The 25,793-nt window shown below is 32.9% G+C and overlaps 1 protein-coding gene across 1 annotated transcript in view; it reads right to left on the reverse strand.

Annotated features, from left to right (window-relative positions):
- Positions 1-25,793, reverse strand: part of LOC147063380 (uncharacterized) — a 174,896-nt gene that overhangs the window by 44,282 nt on the left and 104,821 nt on the right. Inside the window, exon 4 of the mRNA XM_085960064.1 lies at positions 5,552-5,747. Coding sequence (XP_085816190.1) covers positions 5,552-5,747 — 196 coding nt within the window. The remainder of the gene's footprint in view (positions 1-5,551; positions 5,748-25,793) is intronic.

The raw sequence follows: 25,793 nt of genomic DNA on the forward strand, positions 1-25,793 counted from the left end.
TTTAATGTGTTTCCTGACTAATAAAAATGACTATCTAATTTGGCAAAGGGTTGTGTGTTATTTGGTTATCACAAAAGGGGGTCGCGATCGGTTCTTCATTATACGAATGCTAACAGCTCAATCATTCAAGTGGATTTATTTAGAAATACATACCATTTGGAGAACACTAATGTAGAATATTAGCGATAAGTTGGCAGAGGGGGCGCCAAACACCGTCAAACGATGTGGGGGCCATGGCCAAGAGAGAGGCTGTTAAAACATAGCACTTTTTGACAGTTTAGAGTGACGGCTAACTTATTGTAGCAATTATAATACCTCAATACATCAATATAATAATATGATAGACTACCGTCGATGGGCACATTGTGTATAGAATCGCAGATGCGGTATTATTGATGATTATACTATATTGACGTTCTTGTATTTGAATAATGGAATTATTATAATATTTTCATTCAATACAGAATATACACCAAATTTAAGAATGGACATTACATTATTATACGGTCACACGGATACAAGTACCTATTGTTAACTGTCTACTCCAAATATAATATGTTCTTATTTAAAAATAAAATTTATATGCCTATCCCGAAAGTTTTAGTAAGATTTATCATGTCATGTCATATATTTGAAATGGTTGAAATTATCACGGCCTTGTAATATCATATAAGATATTATCCCAACCCAACGTAAAAAATACGCCTAACAATAAAAATAATGTTTTATGGAAAGTGTTGAATCAGCTTCTCGTGTATCTTAATATTTTATATTCGACGTGTAAGAAAAAAATAGTTTAACGAATATTCACAAGAAAAGTCTCCAAAAGAATCGTAAATATCGAATTTCAAATAAAATTTTGGCACATTTCCAAAACTCCAAGCAGTAACAAAGATATCAAACACTCAAATTTTATTTACAAGCTGATAAAAAATACCGCTTTTTTATTTATTTCCAACAATACCTTTATACTAACTATGTCTGAAAAAATGTTAAGTGACATACATTTAGAATTAATGGGCCTTTCTTGTTTTTATGAACATAATTATTTGCATATAGAAAAGACTGGCGATTTAAGGCTGTCTGATATTTGCTAAAGGATATAGTGATAACATACGAATAAAATTTAGATAGTCATTAGGATGTTTTAAATAATAATTTTTAGTGTACTTACTAAATCTTAACTAAACGTATTTTTTATAATATCGTTTTTATTCGTCCTTTGACAATTATTGATTGCAATAATTGTTTTTGAAATTATGCTAGATATAAATCTTTTATACAATAGAACGAAAAAAATGCCACAGAATGAATGCTGTCATATTACAATTACTAATGTATCAATAATTTTATTTCTAAATTGATCACAAAATAAATACTTATGTAAATAGTTCAAATAATATTATGATAATATCAATATCAAAAAACAGTCGGCTTCCGCTTTAATTTTTTCGATATGTCGAGGAGAGCTTTTGGTATTTTAGTTTGATGTGGATTCCTAAAACCATTTGGTAACTAAACATAAATTCGAAAAACATGTAGCTTCCCTTCACAGAATTTTGTCTCACTACCCCCTTTTCAGAATAAAAATACTCGACACCCCCTGGAATCTACATTAATTAATTGAATAAATAGATATAATATGCAGTGAGACATTTGCCTTCTCTTTATACCCATCTAGATTTCTACCTACGCAATATAGTAAAGAATAACATGTTGTTGTAAATAAGATGCCATGATGCGTTAATTATGGAATTATTTATTAAAAATAATCAATCATGACAACATTCGTTTGTACTCGTATTTTGGTATACATGATGTTATATTGGCGTTTTTTTGATTTAACGTAACTCTACATTATAAATGCATCTCGAGTTATTAAATGACCGGTGTAATGAAATGTAAAATGAATGATGTTTAAAACTTCTGGTGAAAAATCTAATTTCTACTGTAGACCCAAAGATTTTTTTAGAGTATCAGAAAGATCTACATAGTTCAATAATAAATAATATTATATGGGAATGCCATTGTCGTGCATTACGTTTATATTTACATATATTTATAGCGGTACATAGTGGTAAATGATAAAATAACGTGACGAACTTTCTCATTTCTGAGAATCACAATATTGAATTTTGTAATGGTGTTTCGACAAGCCTGACCTTTTAGAAATATACATTTCAAGTGAACACTTCTGATCGCAGGTAATATCAGAGAGCAGTGACGTCCCGTGGGGGTAGTCAGATTGAGCGTCGCTTGGGGGCGGTACTTACTCGAAGGGCGGCAAATCGAGGAAAATCATTAGGTATATATAGAAATAACTACTTACCTAAACTTAGTTATAACGAAAATATCTTTCCATTAACAAAATCAGCTCACTGATTGGAAACTAATTGGTAAGTGTGTTAGTTACCTACTATAAAAAAATTAACAGGACTGTATTTTTTTGTCGGGTACATGATGTCTAGTTTACTTCCATTATCCTTGGACATCGCATCCTTGGTGATTAGCAATGACATGCACAGATTTGCGAACTACCGTTGAATTATAGGTAGGTACATACTTAGGAACCTAATATAAAATTTATCCAAATATTTTTGCCAGTCACTCGCGAGTTTTGGAAGTTGTTACATGTATTTTTAAATGTACCTATCTGTAACCGTTGACGCACACTATTTGTCTATTGAAGCAGAGATGACATTTAAATTAGATTTCGTGATATTATAGGTCTTGTTAGTAATGTATCCATACAATACATTACTTAGATATTGGTGTCATGAAAGGATGATAAAAAATACGGTAGAAAAAATGAGGCGGCAGTTTGGCGCTGCCTGGGGGCGGCAGATGTATTGTGTTAAACCAACTACAAAATATTATACAAAATCCAGAGATTAATGCTATCTTAAGTCCATAATAGTACAATTTCTGTAGTAAAATAGATAAACTACGCCTCTGTTATGTACAAAAAACTAAGTAGATTTAGCACAGTATCTACACTTTTTATGACATGACTTTCGGGTCGAAAACGTACATTATTTGAATTTTTATACCAGATAGTTATATTTGGGTCATTCTGATGATGGGTGGATGTATAGCTGACAACACACTTAAATTAAATATCGTCAAATTAACACATTATTTATATCCAAATGATGGTTTCCCATAAAACAAATGGGGTTGCTTCCCATAAAGTACCGACATCATGTAATTAATATTGTACGTATTTTTCATAATCGAAGTGGAAAAAATCAAATCAATGTTTATTTAAGTTTTAGTATTTTTGAAATAAGTATGTTTAATACCTAAAAACGGAAATGATAGAACTAGACGCCAGGACAAAAATAGACGCCGAATGAAATAAATATACATTCCTCACGGTTTCATACAGAAAGTAGAAAGGAATTTTAATCAGTTTCTATTTACTACTTAGTAGTTTAAATTCATTGAATTATCATGCCTGAGTATTTATATAAAAGTAAAAAAACTATCTCTTCATTCTAACTTACAACAACTTGTAACATACGTACAATTACATCATTATTTTTTACGTGTGGATTATTTAAATTCTCACCAAGTATTAAATAATAATACGAGTATAATAACTTTAATATAAAATATATCTTTTAAAAGTATCTATAATTCACGAACCACTATTTATTTTCGAATTTCATTCGATTGCGTGGCGCCCAGTTGTCCCAGCACCGAATAGTCCTAGACCCCAATAACGATTAATCGCATTATTGCATCCACGTCCCCAAAACCACCACTAGAATTATTACATTAATTGTCTCAACTATTTCCACAACTATTGTCGTTGGGCAAACTCCACACATTTTCAAAATTTCCGTAAAGTTTTGTTTCGATTTAATCACAATAATCATCCACTATTTATAAAGAAATCATTGTATGGATATCGAATGTTGTGAATCGCTGCTAACTTTGTCGTAACTGTGCGGGACCGTGCGTTGTGGCTGAAGCATATTGAAGCAAGCGAATTAATTAATTAATTCAGCTTGCAAATTCATCCCTAGGCAGATACCTTGAAGATCCGATTTAAGTTCCTTTAAGAATCTCTTTCACCTCGGCAAAATACAGTTATACACACCCTTAAAATATTCTACTCTCGTGAATTGAACGACGATAGCGTACCTACTACATAATTGGCTGGCATGATACCATCAAAATTATATAATATATCATATCATATGAAAAAGAAATTATCATTTCGCTCAAATACGGAGGTAGAATTTCACAGTGTCTTGGATTTTTTATGATAATTAAGGCAGAAACAAACTGTTCTCACGTCACGTGAGCTCGTTCGAGTTCACGATAAGCTCGAAACATTGGCAAAAGTGTGTGATGTCGTTTTATTTGGCATTATCAAAAACACACTGGTTACCTCACTCGCACGACCAATTTCACGAAATTTACACATTTTGTCACGTGACCTTACGTACCTATCATTATTTTTAGTATTTTGCTATTATCTATGGCATCTATAGCGATGTTGTTCTGGTTATGTTTAAAAATGGAATGGATTTTGATTGAAAAGATCTGTGAACATGAAATTACATACAATCATATCGCTTGACGATCAACATATTCTCCAAAAATCTTGGTAGTAAATATATACTCCAACGAAACTATTCTAAAGGCCAGTTCAAATAATAATTCCGTTAATCAGCATGAGTATACAGCATTCAAAGAGTGAGCTAATCTGTCATACATCAAAATCACTACCGATGCCATCGAGAGAAAACTAAGTAAACATGAGATCCGAATGGTGTATAGAACATAGTCTCTCAGAAATGTTCTACAATTCTTCTTAGATTAGGGAGCGAGTATATGAGTTAAGCTGTCACAAATTTCCGATTAAGTATATTGGTCAAACCTCATGGACGAGCTTGGAATCAGGGAAAACGGCAACAGTAGAAACCTAAAAAATATATATGAAACAAACAACCGTGAAATTCTTTTAATGACTTTATCTAGCAAAGAAATCCTTATTTTTTTGTATACAATTCCTATGTATAAAAAGGTATTAAATCTTTTGAATATTGACAAACACAATTTGTAAAACACGCAAAAGAATTTTATTGGCTTGACGTGTGCTTAAAACTTTCGCAGCCATTGTTGTGGATTTATTTCCAACGTTACGTAGCACAACAATATGTTAAGTACGGTAAAAGTTTTCCCATAAAGTTGTACATCACTAAAAGCTTCCTTTTTTGCAAAAACTGTAAAAACGGCTTACAAAATATTCTACAAAACAAATCGCCTAACTATCCGTATAGATATGTACATCTACGTTGTAATTGGAGGCGTAGAAAACTTTCTATCGGATGAAACAGATATTTAATGTATATTTCGGTAATGTTTTATAGATGGTAATTTTGGGAAAAGTTCTTTTCAGAAATTCATGAATCTTATTATTACATTTTATATACATCATTTATAATGACTATTATCTATTGAAAAAAAGATAATAATACTACAAATAAATAAAAAATGTGTTGGTACTTGAAGGTAGATAGGTAAAAATGCCACTGACCTATCGAGAGTGAGCTCTTCGAGATGGTTGAGGTCGCAGGCGATGTACTCGAGGGCGGCGTCGGTGATTCTAGGACACCAGGACAGATCTAGGGCACGAAGTCTTGGAAGGTTCTCTGCCACTAACTCTACGCCTTCGTCCGTCACCTTGCTGCAGCCCGACAGTGATAGCACCGTCAGGTTTGGCAGAGAATGTACTGCAATAGAAAAAACATACTATTTAATAAATTACACCATAACGATATCATTAGCCATTAGAATAACTGAAATGTATGAAGGTGAAATCAGTAAAAGTGATCAGACAATTGATAATTTGAAATGGGTTCTACGACAATTACCCCCCAAATAAAAAAAACATTGTTTAATAAATCCCTGGACATTGACCCCCCATATAAAAATAAATCTTGATTAAATAGTGTTGATATATAGCCGTCTAATATAATAACATAACTAAATATTATAAGTAATAATATAAGAATATTATTACTACGGTTAACTACGGCACTGGCTGTCGTCCAATACTAAATACTAATTACAGTTAAATGTTCACTTGAGTGTCCGGCATGACATTAGTGTATAATCGAAGGTCTATTGTAACGGTCGCATAACAAAATGTAATCTATTACTCTGTATATTATTATTCATGATAATAATAAAGTTAATCATATGAAGAAAACCATGTTCATAGTTAAACATCCTCTAAACGATCCATTATCCCAACATGGTAGCAGAACGTGGTTGCGATCCAAATTCAAAAGGTTGAAATATATAACAAGTGCAACGTGGTTTAAAACGTAAAACCAGTGCTCCGTAAATTGTACCGCGGGTTCACGGTAACAATAATACAAGTGCGATCACAGCGGATCAGAAAACCGACCGCTTTATTAAGTGAAACGCAGTGGTGGCGTAAGGCTGCAAAATAATTCAAAAAAAAAAAAAAATAATAAATAAAATTATTATTACGAAAATGGCAAATCTAACGAAGATCACAGAGGTAAATATACCAATCTTCGAAGGAAGGAATTACAACAGCTGGAAATACAGATTGCTGAACATTCTAGAATACAACGAGTGTCAAGCGCCAGCAATCCGAACAATGGAAACAACAGAAAAATATGCGGAATGGAAAAAACTAGATTTAAAAGCCAAAACCATTCTAATTAGTGCAGTTTCCGATAGCCAATTAGAATTTATCAAGAACTGCGACACGACATTGACAATGCTGAAAAAACTAGATGAAATACACTCAACGAAATCAACGCCGATGCAGATAATCTGCAGGTCAAAAATCGAGGAAATTAAAATGAAAAACTATGCAACTGTCGATGATTTCTTCTTAGACTTTCAGAAAACCTGCAATGAATATATAAATGCAGGTGGTACTCTTCAACAAGAAGAGCAGATAAGATATTTAATAAAGGCACTACCGTTAAGCTATAGTGCGATAGGTGATTTCATTGACATAGTTCCGGCGGAAAAACAAACAATGGAATATGTCAAATCGAAAATCAAGGAAAAAAGCCTAACAAACACGGAAAATCCACAAAAGACGAATGTAAGCACATTCAATACAAAAACAAAAACAAAAGCCCTGTGCTATATATGTAATAAGCAAGGACACAAGCAGCAACAGTGTTGGTTCGCAAATCAAACCGACAATCTACAGCAGGGATATGGGCCCAGCACCAGAAACAGCGGCAATACATCACAACAGCCGACGAACAAAAACAATTACGAGAAATTTGGATATCACAGAGGCAGAGGCACCAGATACCAGCGAGGCGGCAGCCGAGGCAGAGGCATCGAGCAGCAGCAACAACAACAAAACTTGAAGACGTGGGCTCTTCAAGTTAATCATCATAAACTCAGTGCAAACAGTGAAGAAACAAGTGAGAGTGAAATAAAGTGGCTACTCGATAGCGGGTGCACAGATCACCTAGTGAAAAGCGATAAGTTCTATTCAAGTTGCGTTGAGCTTAAAGAGCCAATCGACGTAAACCTACCCGACGGAAAAAAGTTGCGAGCAACAAAAGTGGGAAATATTGTAAGTTACTTTAAAAACCATAACAATGTTGAGCCAGTAGAACTAAAAAACGTCTATTTAGTAGAAGGTTTAAAGAAAAATCTGTTAAGTTTTTCAAAAATAACACAAAATTGCACAATAGTAGCGCGCGATTCAAACGCCAAAATCTTTGATAAAAAAACCAGAAACCTTATAGCAGTGGCTAATAAAATAAATGATTTATACTACATGACTAGCTGTGTAAAAAATCCTAAAGATTCAAGCAAGATTAGTACATACAATGATTATCCAAATGAAGCCTTCACAAATACAACGAGATTAACAAAAAAGGAAAAGTGGCATCGTGCGTTAGGCCATGTAAACTTTAGATATCTAGAAAAAATAGTAAAAGATAAGTTACTTGATGGACTACCAGACCATCTTGAAAAACAAGAAATGAAATGCGCGACATGTATTGAAAGTAAAATGGCAAATTTACCTTTTGAAAATCATCGCGCGAAAACAACAGCAATAAACGAAATAATACACACCGATCTAAACGGTCCGCACAATATTGTGGGCTATAAAGGTGAAAAATATTTTTTGACTGTCATAGACGATTACAGCAAATGTGCAAAAATTTATTGTATAAAAAATAAATCAGAAACGGCCGAGTGTCTCAAAAATCACATTAACTTTGTAGAGAATCAATTCGGGAAATCAATAAAAAGATTGCAATGCGATAAGGGGACCGAATATTTAAATCGAGAAATATACGAATTTGCAAACAAAAAGGGAATCGAAATTTTACCATGTCCGACAAACGTACACGAACTCAATGGAGTCGCTGAACGTTATAACAGATCAGCAATGGACATAGCAAGATGTTTAATTAAAGAGGCGCGCATAAGTAAAATTTATTGGCCCGAGGCAATAAATACAGTTGCCTATTTAAAAAATCGAACTATCGCAAATACGTGCGAGAATAAAACGCCTTATGAAATATTTTTCGGGGTTAAGCCGAAAGCCAAACATTTAAAAATTTATGGCTCAAGAGTTTTTGTCCGAATTCCGGAAATAAACAGAAAAAAATGGGACGATAAGTCACAAATCGGAGTACTCGTAGGATATACACATTTCGGGTACCGAGTTTTGGTTAAAAATAAGGTGATCGAGGCAAGACATGTGCAGGTTATCGAAAAAGGTACAAGACTAATATGCCTAGAAAATCAGACTAATGAAAACACTTTCGACGGAAATAACGAATCACAAAACCGTGTAAACATTGATCTAAATGAGCAGGGCTCGGAGATCGAATTGAGCGAAAGTGAAAATGAGCGTAAAAATGATAATGATAATGAAGTATTTGTTGAAAATGAACAGGCGAGCGAATCGGTCAAAGTTAAAACTAGACGAGTATCCGCACGCGAAAAAAAGACAGTTGAGCGTTACGGAAATCCTATAGCTCACTGTATATACGTTAATTACATAAACGCAAATGCGCCAAGTACATATGAGGAAGCTTTAACCTCAAAAGACTCTGACCATTGGCGAGCGGCGATGGATTCAGAAATTAACTGTCTAAATAAAAACAAAACATGGTGTCTAGTCGAAAAGCCGACTGATAAGAAAATAATCGATGTTAAATGGATATTTAAAAGAAAGAGCGATGATACATACAAAGCGCGTCTAGTAGTACGCGGCTTTCAACAAAGAGAACACTTGGAAAACGTTTATTCCCCCGTGGGAAAAATGTTAACTTTTAAAATTCTTGTGAGTTATTGCACAACGAATAATCTCTTCATTGACCAGATGGACGTTGAGACCGCATTTCTCAATGGACCAGTTAAAAGCGAAGTTTATATTTACCAGCCAAAAGGCTATCAAAAGGAAAAAAATAAAGTCTGCAAACTAGAGAAAGCGTTATATGGTTTGCGAGAAAGTCCACTTGCGTGGTACGAAACATTTGATGAATATGTAAAAAAATTAGATTTCAAGAGAAGCGAATACGATAATTGTCTTTATGTAAAAACCGAAAATAAGGAATCAATATATCTCCTGGTATTCGTAGACGATCTGTTGATCTGTGGGAAAGACAAATTAAAAATTGACTTAATTAAGAAAAGTTTAATGAAAAGATTTACGATGAAAGACCTTAATGAGGTTAAAAGTTATATAGGCATCGATATTGATTACAATAAAGATCAAAACAACATGAAGCTAAGCCAGACAAAATATATCGAATCATTAGCCTCTAAATATCAGTTAGAAAATTCTAAACTATACGAAACTCCAATGGAGACAAACCTAAAAATCGATCAAGCGAGCGAAACAGATGAATCAATAAAATACAGAAACTTGATCGGCGAACTTTTATACATAAGCTCAGGCACTAGACCTGATATCGCGTACAGCGTTAATTACTTAAGCCGTTTTCAAAACTGCTACGACAAAACCCATTACAAGTATGCGATGCGAATTCTAAAATACTTATTAAAGACCAAAGATCTAAAATTAAGATATGACAAAAACGAAAAGAACGATAAAATTGATTGTTACGTCGACTCGGACTATGCGGGCGACAATATAGACAGAAAATCGACGAGCGGTTATGCTATTCGACTAAACGGAAATTTAATTTTTTGGAAGTCAAAAAAACAAAATGTGGTTACAAAATGCTCCACTTTCGCGGAATATATAGCACTGTCAGAAGCAGTCACAGAAATTTTATTTGTGAGAAATATATGTAACGAAAGTTTTGATTTAAAAGTAAATACACCAATCAAAATTCACGAGGACAATAGCGGAGCGGTCGCTATTGCAAAGTTTGGAAATTTTACAAAAAACTCTAAACACATTGAAATTCAATTTCATTATGTAAACGAACATTACCAAAACAAGACGATTGACATAGTAAAAGTTGATTCAAAAAATAATATAGCGGACATCTTTACCAAAGCATTGGATAAAACGAGCTTCCTGGAAAATCGTCAAAGACTGAAGTTAATCTAGTGTACAGATACAAAAGTAATTAAACGGCTAAGAGGCGTGTTGATATATAGCCGTCTAATATAATAACATAACTAAATATTATAAGTAATAATATAAGAATATTATTACTACGGTTAACTACGGCACTGGCTGTCGTCCAATACTAAATACTAATTACAGTTAAATGTTCACTTGAGTGTCCGGCATGACATTAGTGTATAATCGAAGGTCTATTGTAACGGTCGCATAACAAAATGTAATCTATTACTCTGTATATTATTATTCATGATAATAATAAAGTTAATCATATGAAGAAAACCATGTTCATAGTTAAACATCCTCTAAACGATCCATTATCCCAACAAATAGGATTTCATTAATACCTAGAACAAACAATAAAAAAATTTTATGACAAAATAATGTGTTAAATAAATATAAAATTAAACTAGGTAACACATAATACGCTAATTTCAGGAATAGAGTTAGAGAGAAAGATTAAAATTATAAGTTTTAACATATTATGCAAATCTAACAGAAAACATAGTTAAATATTCTTCGGTATGTTGTTAAAATTCTATACCTATTAGGACAGTCAAAGAGAGAATTTTTTAGTATCATCTCATTTTATTTACCTACGTATTATTTATTTTTAGACACTCACGATGGCCCGCGCCTTAAGCGTCGGCCTATAGCGTCGTGGGTCCCAGGTTCGAATCTAGGGTCTGACAAGTACACATAATTATTGTTTTTCAATTTGTGTATGAGTCAGAATTTGGACCAAAGCGATTGAGAAAATGGGTGATACCCATTTTCCGTAAAAACAAAATCTGTTGATACAAACCTCCACACTGTGAAGGCCCACATGATCTTATTAGGATCGGACATGGTCGGAAAAAAATCTTTTTTATTAAATTTATTTTAGTATACATTTATCTTTTAAGTGGAGAAGAGGTTAGTCGTTTAATATTATAACGATATAATTCCCGGGTGAGGCGGGAGGTTTCACACGGATTTTTTTAAACAGAAGGTTGTTGTTCGGAGGGTTATTGACGGGAGGTTAATGAACGGTAGGTGGTTAATTGTTCTCATACCTTGAAAATACTGCTGGATACTATATTATCTGTAGTCCAGTGGCCTAAACAATACTAGTCAACCCTAGTTACTATGCACTGAAGATTATTATGAATCTATTTTTTTTTGTAGGGACTTGTATAACTGAAATACATTTCAAATATAATAGCAATAAACGAATACCTACTAGATTTATAATAATTGCATTAATAACTTAGTTAATAATGCATCTAAATTTTTAGATTTTTGAAAATCCTAAATTTAATCATAAAAACCCTTGAATTTTCTAATATTTTACGACATAGTACTGAGGTTCATGTTTTATCGAAGCTTAAAAGTGTTTTTTTTTATATTTTCAGACATGAAGATTTGTTGGCATCTGTGCTAGATTTTTTTATATGGTTGCCGTATATTGCAGGCACATTAATTTATACAGCATAATATTTCTCATGACGCTTTTCATATAAAAAAAACCTTTCACTTTTGAATCGTACCAGTGCGCCTCATAAATATAGACTGCTTGCCTTCCCAGTAATAAAGTCCACTCTGAATGCTATGTTTTGCTTGACGTTGGACGCAGTGACATATTATCTGTGACGATTTGGGATGGGTACTACGAGAAAAAGCAGCAGTGGGACCCTTATTCAGTTTATAAACAACGTCGTCAGCATTCCGTTATACGTGTATCTGACCCCGCACCATACGGACATATTAGCACGTGGCACATATTATGTAAAGTATATTCAGTTTTTTATTCGTTTGAATATCTTAAGAGTAGATACCAAAGACTGAGATCACTCTCAAGTATGGTTAAAAATAAAAGGTTTCTTATTAAAGTTCAGTTGCAGTACCTAATACGAGAAACAATCAAACTATATTAATAGGTATAATATAATATTATGTGTTATCAAAAATGATGAAAAGCATTGAGATATCAAAAACAATAATTAGTGTTATTTCCTGTATGTGTTGCCAATCGTACTAAATGTCATATAATATCACCATGCAATGTTTTTCATCAATAATATAATAGATTTTATCTCACTAAACACGGCTTGTACCTTGTGGACAACTATGTTTTAACCGGGCCCAAGCGGTGTACTGATTTGTATGAATATAGACAGTTATGATGAGGTGAATCATATGTGGGTAGATATATTGGATCAACCAACACGTCGCATAGAGTGGCATGGAGCATGTCTAACAATACTGTTAAGCAATGGAAACTGGCCTAGTCATTGTTACGTTTATTGGAAGTGCGTAACAAATGTTGAGCGAACGTCATCCGGTCGGTGGATTACTCCAGGAAATGAATCGGCCCCATACATATATTATAATACCCCATGATCGACCCCTAATATAGCTACACCTGACCCCTTCCTACATCCGCCAACACCTTCATGTCAGCTTTTAAAAGTAAAAAATAAGCGGTGTTTATTAAAGTGAATGGTCTACCAGAGCTAGCGGAAAAAATTTAGCTTGCAATGTGAAACAATTTATTGATAATAATTTACAGTTTAAAGTGTTTTAATGAATCAATACGTCTCTAAAACATTAAAAAAACCTTACAATAAAAGTCTATAGTAAAAAAAAACGTTATAAAATGTGAATTCTTTAAACGATCTCATCTTACTATTAAATATTATTTTAAGGTTATCATTATCATTCAAATTTTATTTATTAAGTTTCTTCTTTACTAAAAATATTTTTAATACTTATTCATAGTTTTAATGTATTTTATTTTTTCTAAAAAATAAATGTGAATTCCTTTTTATTTATATCGAATTTAATTTCGGTATTATTAGCTTTTCGTGGAGTAAAAGCGTTGATTTCATACATTATTGTCTTGTTGTATATCTCATTTATTTGATTTAAAACACCCCAATCTAAATCAGTATATTCACCAATTAGCTGAAAAAAACGGATCTACGACGCAGAGAATTGAGTATCGCTGACCTATACAATACCTCGTCAACGTCGTAGTAATAAATTGATCATAGGTACGTATTATACACCTGCCCTTTGTAGTATATTTACATGTAGAATATTTACATATACCAACGGAAAGTAGCTCCAAATTTGTACATATAAAGGGAGTTTACAAAGGCTTTGAAATCAAAATATTTTGTGAAGAGTTCATTGTCCCTAATTACCCAAAATAAGATCAATATTTTTTATATTATATCATTCACAAAAATTCTCTTTAATACAGTTTTTTACTTACATCAAAAGATGTTTTTTAGTGCAATTTGCTCGTTTTTTTCACTGTTTTGAATAAAACATGATCAAAACAGACTCAGACACTGCCTTTATATGTTGTACTATTTTACATGTATTTTTACCATTTTAAATAACATATACGGGCGGCCTTCGACTTTCGCACGTTATATGTTTCTGAAAATGTGTCCGAATGTTGAATGTCCCAAATTAGAGAGATGTAAAAAATAGTGTACATTATACTTTAAAATATTTATTTATCAATGGGTATATTAAAGATATCGAGGTGTATTATTAGCAATCGGGTGTTTTCTTTATAAACTTGTCAAAAGATAGTTGAATACCACCCTTTAACGTATTTGGAAAAAATGACGGGGAACGGAAAAGAGGAGCGACTGCATGGAAGCGCACTGTTTTTGCATTGTCAACAAAAATCTAAATTTTAAGAAATATACGAAAGTAGAACGTTCGAAAGTCGAGGGCCGCCTGTAATCCGTTTCCAAATCGTCACAGCTGTTTTTGGATTACACTAAAATTCGCTTATGCCGCAAACCATTTATACCTTAATATTATTTAGTCTTAGATGTATGGGTGTTACGAATGAGTATTAATGCGTTTAACATATAAAAAATATACTTACAACGAAGTTAATTATTGAGCTTTAGGGGGCTTTAGGGCGTCCTTGTCGTCATTTAGTGCTCATTGGGTACCACAGCATGACGGCATTTGTTCGGCGATTGTTCACTCACCGAGCAATATGTCCAGCTCATTGCATATCTTATCAATATCTGCTTGGCAACTTTTATCTTATCACATAATCTTGTTTGTCACCTTATTCATAACGATAACCAATAATACATAATATTGTCAAAGGACTTTTTTATGATTGGTTATCTTATAGAATTTATTATTTTTCTTACTGGCGATATTAATTTAAATGGACTGTATTTAGATATGATAAGTTTGGGTAGAATAGGGTAGACGGAAGGACTCTAGGCACTAACCTTTTGATAATGGCACTTTTGGACTCGGTGCACTCGCACCCTTATAATATTGTCTATACGGTTGGGATGAGTTACTGTATCACTCGCACAGCGGATGATCTTGTACTTTAAGGTTATTGGTTTAGAATTATTTAATCATTGGTTATTAGTCTGGCTACGGTCGATTTGATGGTGAATTAAAATGTACCCAGGAGACATTGAGGTTTGGAAGGTGGAGTGGGAATTTGGGCATATTAGCTTAAACAATTACTACGGCTATCAACATCAGAAAAAAACGTTAAGTCGAACATGAACCGAATGGGAGAGCACTTGAAATCAGACGCATGCACCATGTTGCCGACCTCTGATGTAGAAGTACGTCTCTGAGGGTAGAAACTACGTCAAAATGATTATTCATCCCTTTTGTCGATATTCTATTCATTCAATTGGATTTCTTTTGAAGGGTTTCATATATTTTCGGCCAATCAAATAAAGAGATTTTGATGGGATCCTTTACAATTGCTCAATCCAATTTATTCGCCGACTTCTTTATTGAATACTAGTGATTTATCGTCGGGTCTAATCTCAGTAATATTAGACTGTACGGTCGCAATCACAACTATTTAGAAATAAATCTAACATTTATGTTCTGAATCTATTAGGTAAGTAGAAAGTAAAAACAGTAAAATGATGTTAACGCGCGTGTTTGAACATGTACCGTTAAAAAAAAAATTGCTTAGGTACATGTTCAAACACACGCGTTAACATCATTTTACTCCCTAATTCAATTATAGTTTGTCAATTTATGGCTACGGCCATATATTGTGGCTTAACCACTGGGGAATGCCAAAAGAAATGACGTATTTCAAAAAAACACTACCTTATTCTTAGGACAATAATTATTATAAAGCAATCATTATTCGTAGGATGTTTATCACACTTGAATAGTCAAAGACATAGATTATAATTAGTATCTTTAGACTTATCTTCAAATGTGTTGATCTTGCCCATTTTTTGAATAATAAAATGCCTAATTCTTGTCAAATTTGGGATCACAGAGATTATCAATATATTTTTTTATCGTAAATATTTGACTATAATAATGTCAATATAAATAATACTGATGGTTTTATAAATGCGTTTAAAAATTAATAAATGTAAAAAATCTTAACACCACTGCACATTTATCTACTGAAATATGACTATATTCTAAAACATTAGAGCGGGAGGTTTAAAAGAATACTATTTTATGTATTAAAAATACTTTATGCAGTCATCAAATGTTTAAAATAAATATAACGGATAATAAGGCTTTAAAATTATATAAATAGATTATCTACAACGTTTAAGGTATGTCCAGGATCATGCTTTTAAAATAGAAAAAAGCTCCATTTTGACCCACGCTGAGCACGTCCGCCCTTATAATATGTATTCTTTGATTTGTATGAACTGTTCATACACACTTACATGGAAATTCTTAATTTGAAATAGATACCGGTAAAGATGAAACCTTCGCGATGATAAACAGTCACATGTGGTCAAGTTCATGGAATAAGGTGAGTGAAAAAACAAGTCAAAACCCAATTCGTGCAACTTCGTCATTGCAATAGGCGATTTTTGGGATCTGGGATGACACGTTGTTCTAATATAAGAAAACATTTTATGTACAAATCCAGAACGGTTTTCTTCAACCTGTCTTTCAAATGATTCGATAATACGAATTATAATAGCCCACTGGCCATGTCTTGCGTTTTTTTAAGTAATCAAAACAAACTAAATTAATTAATTAAAACAGTGTTTGCCCTTATCGACGCATTTTCAACCGTTCCTTTCATTTTTGATGTCTGTTTGAACTGTAGTATAATGCGATTTAACATTGCCAAACACTTGATAATGTGCACCCAAATTTGATTTTGGTCCATAGCTAAAAATCTCTGCACAACAGCTTTTCATATCAATTTTTTCGTCAAGCATATTGTAGAACCATTTACTTGAGATGTTCACTCGGCGATCTACCTTTATAATACTACAAAACTTGATGAATGGAAAACTTTGAAAATGGTTAAATTTCGGTACTAGTACGGCCATGTTTAATCTCATTTATCCAAAAATTAAATAGTCTTTAATGCTGGTGCAAAGCTCTAATGAGCTTGATATACGGTACTGTTTTCTTTGAATAAGACTGTTTTAATGACGGTACACAGTTTTTTTCTATTGCCACGGCAAATGCGAAAGTGTGCGATTCAGATAGCTGACAAATGTTAACAATTTATCGAATCTGACTGAAATTCTCACAAGAGTCGGCAGTAATTTATGTTGATTAATTGTGGCACCATCTTATAGAAAATAATCAAACTAACAATTACATTACTACCAAACCATCAACAGATTAATATAGTGGACTTTTTAAAATACCTATATACCTACAGACGTTAAAATATTGCTCTGTAACATGAAGTGGCGCGACTGTAAACTATTCCCATGCTCCGATGCTGGAGCATCTCAGCAAATTTTAACAAAACACTTAAATCATCAAAAGCCTTTCTGATGAAACTTTTTGAGATAAATAATACATTCTTTTGAGCCGGTATATTTACGGAAAGTAACAAGCCATTTGAAAACTTTTCACGCGATTTATGTAAAATAAAAAATGCCCATTCCACGGAATTGACGTCCGCCACAGAGATTGAAAAATAAAAGAGAAAAAATATTCTACTAACAGGAAACTCAAGTTTTCTTTCCTCCTTAGCCTGTTCCCTTTTCGGTTTTTTGTCGTCTTTTTACGTTTGTTTGTTTTTGCCTCGTCTATTTCTGTTTTTTGACAATTCTCAATAAAGCTTTCAGACAAAAAACGGCTTATCTATAGAGGCTAACGCATTTGGATCTTATCTTTATAAATTGAACCTTTCGTGAACCAGAGTTTATAACGCTTGCCTTATTTCTTTCGATAGTGGGTTTGGCCCATAATGTATATTTAAATAAATACTTATTGAATTTATTAAAATTATGAAAGTTATTTGACTTATTAATTAAAATGCATGAGTTTGTGTCATAAATCAATAAATTAATAATATGTATTACGAATAACATACGTTTTATTAAGTAGATATTCAAGAATAGTAATGGGATTGTTATCATGCTGTCTAGATTTTTAGTCAATTTATAGAAGAAAAGAGAACCGATGGACAAATCTTGGTATCCAAGAAGTAGAAAACCCCCAAAAAGTAGACTGCGAGGCAGCTAAATTGGCGCAATAATTCCCACTAATGAAAGTCGCTATCTTATCTAGAAATAATCGGAAACCCAGCAAATTAGACCAAAATAACAGCTTCAGAGAGACGGTCCTTTATTCACTATATTAAAATATTTTGTATTATACCTACGTGATATTCGACTACTATAACAATCAACATGAGATTTGGTAGTTTTGGCAGAAAAAATGAGATTAAAAGCGATGCAACAGGCTCGATGTAAGTGCAGTCGAGAAAATAGCAACCGTAACAATAATCAAGTTCAAAGTTAAATTTTAATGTACTACGATAAGCATAGCTTCAATAATTGATGGTTGACTGTATTATACTGTACGTAAGGGCTAATTACACCAGTAGACTCGCAGATATAACCAGATTCAACGGTCGTCGTGAGCAATCGTCGACTTTACATAGCAATTATTTATTACACATAACGATTCAGCTACCAACTCAATCGTGTTGGCGCTTGGTTTTATTTGCTTTATAATAATATACACTTAGTTGTTACTAATTGTTAGTGTGGATAATTATAAGTAAAACAACAGTTGAAATTTATACAAGTAGAAGGGATGCTGATTGTTTTTACTATTGTATTATTTTTATTTTGTGTTATGATTAACTGGTAAAATAATTAATAAAGTCAGGGAGTCTTCATTATGTAAACGACAATATGGTTATCTCGGCCACTTCTGGAAGCTCAATGTTGGTTCTCGGTAATCTTCGATACAATTGTGCCCAAAAAAAATCATAATTGTTCCAGGGAACGATTCAAAATTGACTTTTCACGATCGGAATCGATCGTGGCAGATGGTCGGGCCAGACGGTTGGCTTGACAATCTGCCGATGTAATAAATTTAAGCTATACTTTTGTGATTTCTGTCTATTGTCCCGCGAGTTCAAATAATCCGAAAGAGCTTCGTGCTGGGCCGCCATTATAAATATATTTATTTTTATTCTATATGGGCACACTGAAAAAATAATGTGCGGCCTATTAATTATAGATTGCCAATTATTATCGATAGAGACTGGAAATTTGATTGTTTCTGTATTCAACGCCAGTGTGAAAACAACCTACATAATATTTTCGTTCTGGGAAAACATTCAATCAAAAATAAAATGGTAAATGAATTTTATCTCGGGGAATGTACCTTTTCAAACAATAATAATATCTATTTATTTAGTCTAACATCGGGTTTGTACTCGACAATCGGTTTATTTAGACTAACATCGTTCTTTGTATTGACAGGTTTATTGAAAAATAATATTCTTTTCAATCACACAAGCATTATGCGTAGCTAGTTATTATTATACGAGCAGTCAGATAAAAGGAAAATATCCAATTATAGACATTCTCTGTGAAAATAAAGGTATTAAGTATATTGATTTTCCATCACAGAACAAAACCGAATAAATATGTATTCGTCGTATACACCACAAGCTACATACTTTTGGAAAAACGAACATAATTATGCAGGACAATATACAAATATTTTTTCATAATATTATATTAATTCGTGAACAGGAAAATAACAAAAAAATATTTTAAATATTTTATTGTTAAAGAAATAACGAATTATTAACATCAACATTAGCGTATAGTCTGTTTTCACGTGCATGGATTTACTGGCGGTAGTATGTATTATACAGTACGTATCGTGCAAGTTGCAAGACTGCATGCATGGATCAAAAAAGTTTAGTTGCTTTTGAATTTTCACATGATAATTGCAACTTACATGATGTACGATAACGGTGAACCTGCCGGAAAAAATACAACTACACCGCGCAGAGCATTTTGACATTTACAAATTTTCACAACCAGTCAAATAGCACCATACAATGATTGGCGAGCATTCAGCACTTTTATATATAAACAGTTATTATCGCAATAGTTTAATTTACACACTATTGGTGCCAGTAAATCCGTGCACGTGTACAGGCGCTATTAAGTTAGAATAGTTTCAGTGACATCATGTAGGCGTAGGCAGGGCATGCGTTGCTTAGGTGTGGCACATTATTGTAGTTTAAAAAGTGGTTGTTTTAAAGTGCCGGCATCTTAGTTAAAAGAATAATGGACGTCCAGGCAACCAATCCTATTCTTATATTGAATGGCGGCTTATCGCACAGGAAATTTTTTCTTTTCCCAAGGGGCCTCCAAACGGACTGTGACACCTTACACAAATAAAAAATAGCTAGGTCCACCTACCTGACAAATTTGAACAAAATTTGAAACTAAAAATGAAAGAACGGCACTTCTACATCCCAATTGATAATTTGAACAGAAAACAAGATTCAGTTAAGCCGCGCTGAGCGAGCGCTGAGTAATTCAATAAGTTATAATATTAAGTGCAATCCAGAATATCAACCATAAAAAAATCACATTCACCCTGCATCATTTTAGCGCACGAGAAGAAATTGCATCTGCGCATGTTCAAAGTTAAATTGTTTTATTACAGCAACGTGACACGAAATAAGACATCATGGCGCCCACAAGAGGGGGCTGATAAGTCTCAAGCCTGGGGGCCCGAGCTACGGAGGGGTCCGGTATGGCGGGTTGACCAGATAAGTGAGATAAACACATGTCACAAATTTGCTCTAATAGTAAAAAAAGTTTTCCTTCAAGAATATAATCGTTAAAAATATGTTGTTACTTATGTGATTCCATTTTTTGATTATTATATTATATCAATACTCTACACTCCATAATTTAAGTGGATGTAAGTACATATTAAGAGATACCAAAAGTCGCTAAAAAGAATACCCTTAATTTTACCTCAAACATCATTTGGGAAACTCTACTAGAGGATCACACTGACTTTACCCTTAGCGATAGGTTGGGGGCCCACCAAAGATCCTGGCCTGGGGGCCATGCAAGACATAGTCAGCGAGACAAAGCGATGTAATTGACTTGATGTAAGTACAGTAATAAACAGCCCTACGTAATTACTTACTGTGCACGAGAAGAATTTAAATCAATAGCATATGCGCGTATTATTCAAGGTTAAATGGTTTCATTTTTATATTATCGGTGGCCGCATACCAAATAAGATATAGGACTGATGTTAAGGAGGATAATATACCTGTTTGGAAGACCAAGACTTTCTGTTGCTGGTGGACGACGAGAGTACTAGAGTAGAGCAGTGATGCACCGAGTATCGTGGAGGCTTATGCATCGATTTGACTGTAGCGTAATCGAAGAAGATGAAAATAATAATCAGGGCTCGAAATGGACCGGAACGCACCGGAGCGGCGTTCCTGTTCGTGAAATCGGTAAAATTATCGCTCCGTTTCGTAGAAAAAATAATTTGACCGTCTGCGCTGGATAGGCCATATAATAGAAAATCTAACACACTTATTTTTATGAAAAAAAAACACATAAACTTTGATAACTTTACTATGTAAAATTCTTCAGAAAACTGTCGAGCGCTCCGGTTCGTAATTTTTTCTATTTCGAGCGCTGATAATAATGTAGTATAAAATTATAGTATTTCTCAGATATATAACTAATCCGATGGTTTCCAACTTTTTTTGTTTGGCAGAACCCTTGGGACATTTTATAATAATTATCTCGAGGAATTGCTTGCTACCTGGCCGACAGATACAGGTCCAGAGGCAGAGTTTACAGAAAACGGAGCCTCTGAAACGGCTCATGAAACCCCTGTTAAGAATCACTAATCTAGACAAAAGCTCCATAATATTATATTTTATATAAAGAACGCTTTTTAAGATTACGTAAGAGAGCTTTTTTTTGTTTCGTGTTATAATATTTAATTAAATTTAATTCTACGAGTAGGTAGTTCTAAATCATCAAATTTGATATTATGTCATCTTACACGTTTGATAAATTGGTATGTAGTACAAACTAATAATATGTACTCTTGCGTGTTGTAAACGCGAAATCGTGTAAGTTACAATATTCATGCTGATAAATCAATATAGCCATACAAATTTCATATATATATACTCTAAATAATATACAATGTTAATCCAATGTTGTTTGGTCAAAAATATTATAATAATGTGCTCATAAGTAGGTACCTATTAGAAAAAAACATTTTAATCAACATATTAATAATATATTGTCAAGAAACTACGATTGGTTTGAATTCAGTACTTATAGCCAAAAATTATCAGAAATATTTGTTATGAGGCTTTTCTGAAACCATCTACCTTGCCCCTGCCACGTCATATTATAGGCTAAGTGATATTTCAGTTTTATTATTATATAAGATTCAATATAAAGAGATTGGTACCTAACGAGAAGAGATAAGTACTGAAAAGTTTTAATATATTTGTGTAAGTGTTTTAATAGGTAGGTACCTATTAAAATAATTTTAAAATAAAACCATTCAAAAAATAAAAATCAAATTAATTAGGTCGCCTACCTTGTAAACGCCAGTTCAAGTAATAAATTAATGTTTTGTTCGTGTTTCACTGATTTTATTTTTAAATTAATAACGTTTTCATTTTCTACAGTATTTTTTAACTAAGTATAGTAGAATTAGTACTTAATTTTGAAAAACCTGTATAAATAATCCAGGGAGAAAAATGAGCAAGAAAAATTCGTATCTACACCATTTGCTGACCGGGCGTGGTCTTGTCTTTTAAGATAATGACCTGTCTATGGATTTTTACGAATGAACATCGATAAAATATATTGTATAATTACATTTACATCAGCGAAAAATCTACCAAGCAAAACAGGAGTAGAATATAAGTGCCTACACTCTACAGCCATGACAATTTCATAAAACCTTGCAAACGCTGTACCGGTAATTCGACTATGTACTCTGAGGGCACTTAAGCGAGAGTTCAATAAATAGGTCATAGCCCTGAACTCTTCAGAATGACACATTCCTGTTCGTGACCTACATTTTATAAATGATTCCGAAAAATGACCTTTGTTAAACAGAGCGTCATGACGAAGCAAAACCCATCCCGCACGAACCATGTTGTGCGATGAGAATGTAATAATTAATATAAAAATATATTATGTACTTAATACACATAATATATATTATGCCAGAGACAAAGTATTTTTGTAATTTGTATATAAATTTGGAATACTTCAAAAGGGTCTATTAAAAATATTTGAGCTGGTAACTATCGGCAGATAGCACAATAATTTATCAAAGATTTCTCTTTATATATATATTTATAAGGCTGTTCCAAATTATGTGTATTAAATGAAGAACATTTTAAAAGCTTAGTATTGAAAAATAATAGTTAATTAAACATGTATGATTTAAATCGTTGCCATAACAGCGTCACAAATATATTAGTATTGTAGTATACTGATACCAAAGCTCGATTCATTTTAAATAATGAAAACTATTTAAAGTTATAAACATATTTTTAAGTTTTGACACCATGCATAATTACTTAAAAACCCTTTTAAAACACATTCGAGAAAAATATGTAATAATAAGTTGAAACAAAAAAACATATTTCTCTCTTAAATGTGTTTAGTAACGAATTGAATATAAACAATAATTAAATTAAATAACTAGTACAGCATATTGAATTGTATCTTTTGTACTCTATCGCTAGAGACTCATAGTACCATTCCACTTCCTCTTAACGCACATAGGTATTTGTTTAACTGATTAAAGGTGAAAAACCGTATAGTTTCTTTGTTAGAGTTTACCAAAAATATTAATATTTTGTAAGTTTGCTGCTTAATATTAATATGTATATTTTTGTCGTCCATGTACCATCTTGAGATCATATGGGTCTCCACGGAATGATGGTTTGTATTAACAGATTTTTTTACAATAAATGGATATTAGCCACTTGTTCAACCTATTAGGCCCATACTTTGATTTCAGACACAAATTAAAAAAACAATATTGTGTGCATTTGAGACCCACGACATTATAAGCCAACATACAAGACTATAAATAATAATAATAAATTTATTTATATTTTAATTAACAATAAGTTCTTTTTATATCTTGTGTTTCACTTATTTTCAGAAATATGATCATTTTTATGGAGCCAATTAACTCATATTTACTTAATAAAGAGTTAACGTTACTTATTTTAAGAGGTCAGAGTGGGTGTCGTATTCTTTCGCCTTTTCGATTCACCGAACAGTGTGAATGTGGCCTAAAATGCGACACGGTGTGGTGAGATTATTTTCACCTATGTATCTGTTTGCGGTGTGGTGCGTGGAGTATTTTTAGTGTGAGAGAAATGAAAGTAGACCAAAAATCGTCGCATTCATGAAAGAGCTGCAGCATTGCATCGCCGGGAGCGGAAAGGGATTTGGGCTTGGGCGAATTGGGCCGGAGCCATAATACCTCGCATCACAGCGACTTCGCCAAATTAGTGCCATTGCACAGGTCCGACACAGGCATTATGGGCATTATCTATTAAATATGGATTTTAAGAAAAAATGCAAATAAGAGGATATCATATGTACAGCCTAACGAAACGTCTAAACAGGCAATCATATTTCAATGAGCCATCACATAAAATGTTAATTTTAAGGCTATCAATAATAAAATTTAAAAACACTAAAAATGTTCTGTTATTATCATCAAAATGTTAAAATGAAAATATCATTTGAATTCTTCTAGGTATATAACTATTATGATATCGGAAAATTCTTCGCTATATATTATATTGATTAAAATGTGAATGTTTTAATTTGTAATGATATTTTACGGATTGCTTTATATTTTAATGTAAATTTGTATTTCTTTTGAAATGATATCATTAACATTTACCAGAAATTACGAGTAGCCAACGTGGCATGGAAAGGTACATTGGGTATAACGCGTAAATTTTACAAAAGAAACCAATGGATAAGGAAGCAGAAAAGATTACGTGAAATGGCAATGTGCTGGACATATCGCTTGGCGAATGGACAACCGCTGGACCGCTCATAATCAAAAACTTTACCAAAAATCTATAGGCGGCCATAGACGGACAGTTCTCGTAACAGGTTGAACATGGCACAGACAATAACTGTTCAATAACTGTACGTTAGTCGCCACACCACAGATCAGTTTAACTACCCCATTTAAATCTGTCGAACTATCAACAGATGTGCCCATATACGTACAGTTATTGTCTGTGGCAGATCAAGTGTCAAAAACTGTGGAGGTTATGTTCGCGGAGATCATACACAGGGGTACCTACCTAGTGTTAAATTAGTTTTAAGTAGGGTATATTGAACGATATTGATTTTGTTAGATTTATTATGATTACAATTTATTGTTTGTGTAAATATATGTCCAGATTCTTTTATTTTGAATAAATTATTCATAGTATACCAATTGTTGTTTTAATAAAATGTAATTAAGATAAAATACATACGTATTGTTTTATTTAAATCAGGGATATATACATTAAATTTATGTTTTATGTTTTATTCAATCACCAAAACAATTTACTTATTGAACATTATATAATTTTAGAAAAACACTAACTGAGAGAGTATATCACAACCAATAGAAAAAACTTTTTTGAAAAAAGTAAGCCAACCGGTCGGGAATCGAACCCGGCATCTCCAACGGGTAAACGCCCCAAACTCGTCGCATTCAACCATTATGCTACGGAAGACATACTAATGACGACAATATTTAAGCTATTGGCTATTAAATACCTACCACTCAGCGCTCTTCGAAATCATGTTACTTCGGCAATCGATTTTCGTTTATTAAATCAAAGTAGGTAGCTATTTTACTATTACAAATGATTACTAACCGACGTCTAGGAATTTCT

Source organism: Rhyacophila brunnea, unplaced genomic scaffold (assembly GCF_057557595.1).
Source record: "Rhyacophila brunnea isolate RB1 unplaced genomic scaffold, BYU_Rbru_1.0 scaffold_9, whole genome shotgun sequence".
In the NCBI taxonomy this organism is placed as follows: domain Eukaryota; kingdom Metazoa; phylum Arthropoda; class Insecta; order Trichoptera; family Rhyacophilidae; genus Rhyacophila; species Rhyacophila brunnea.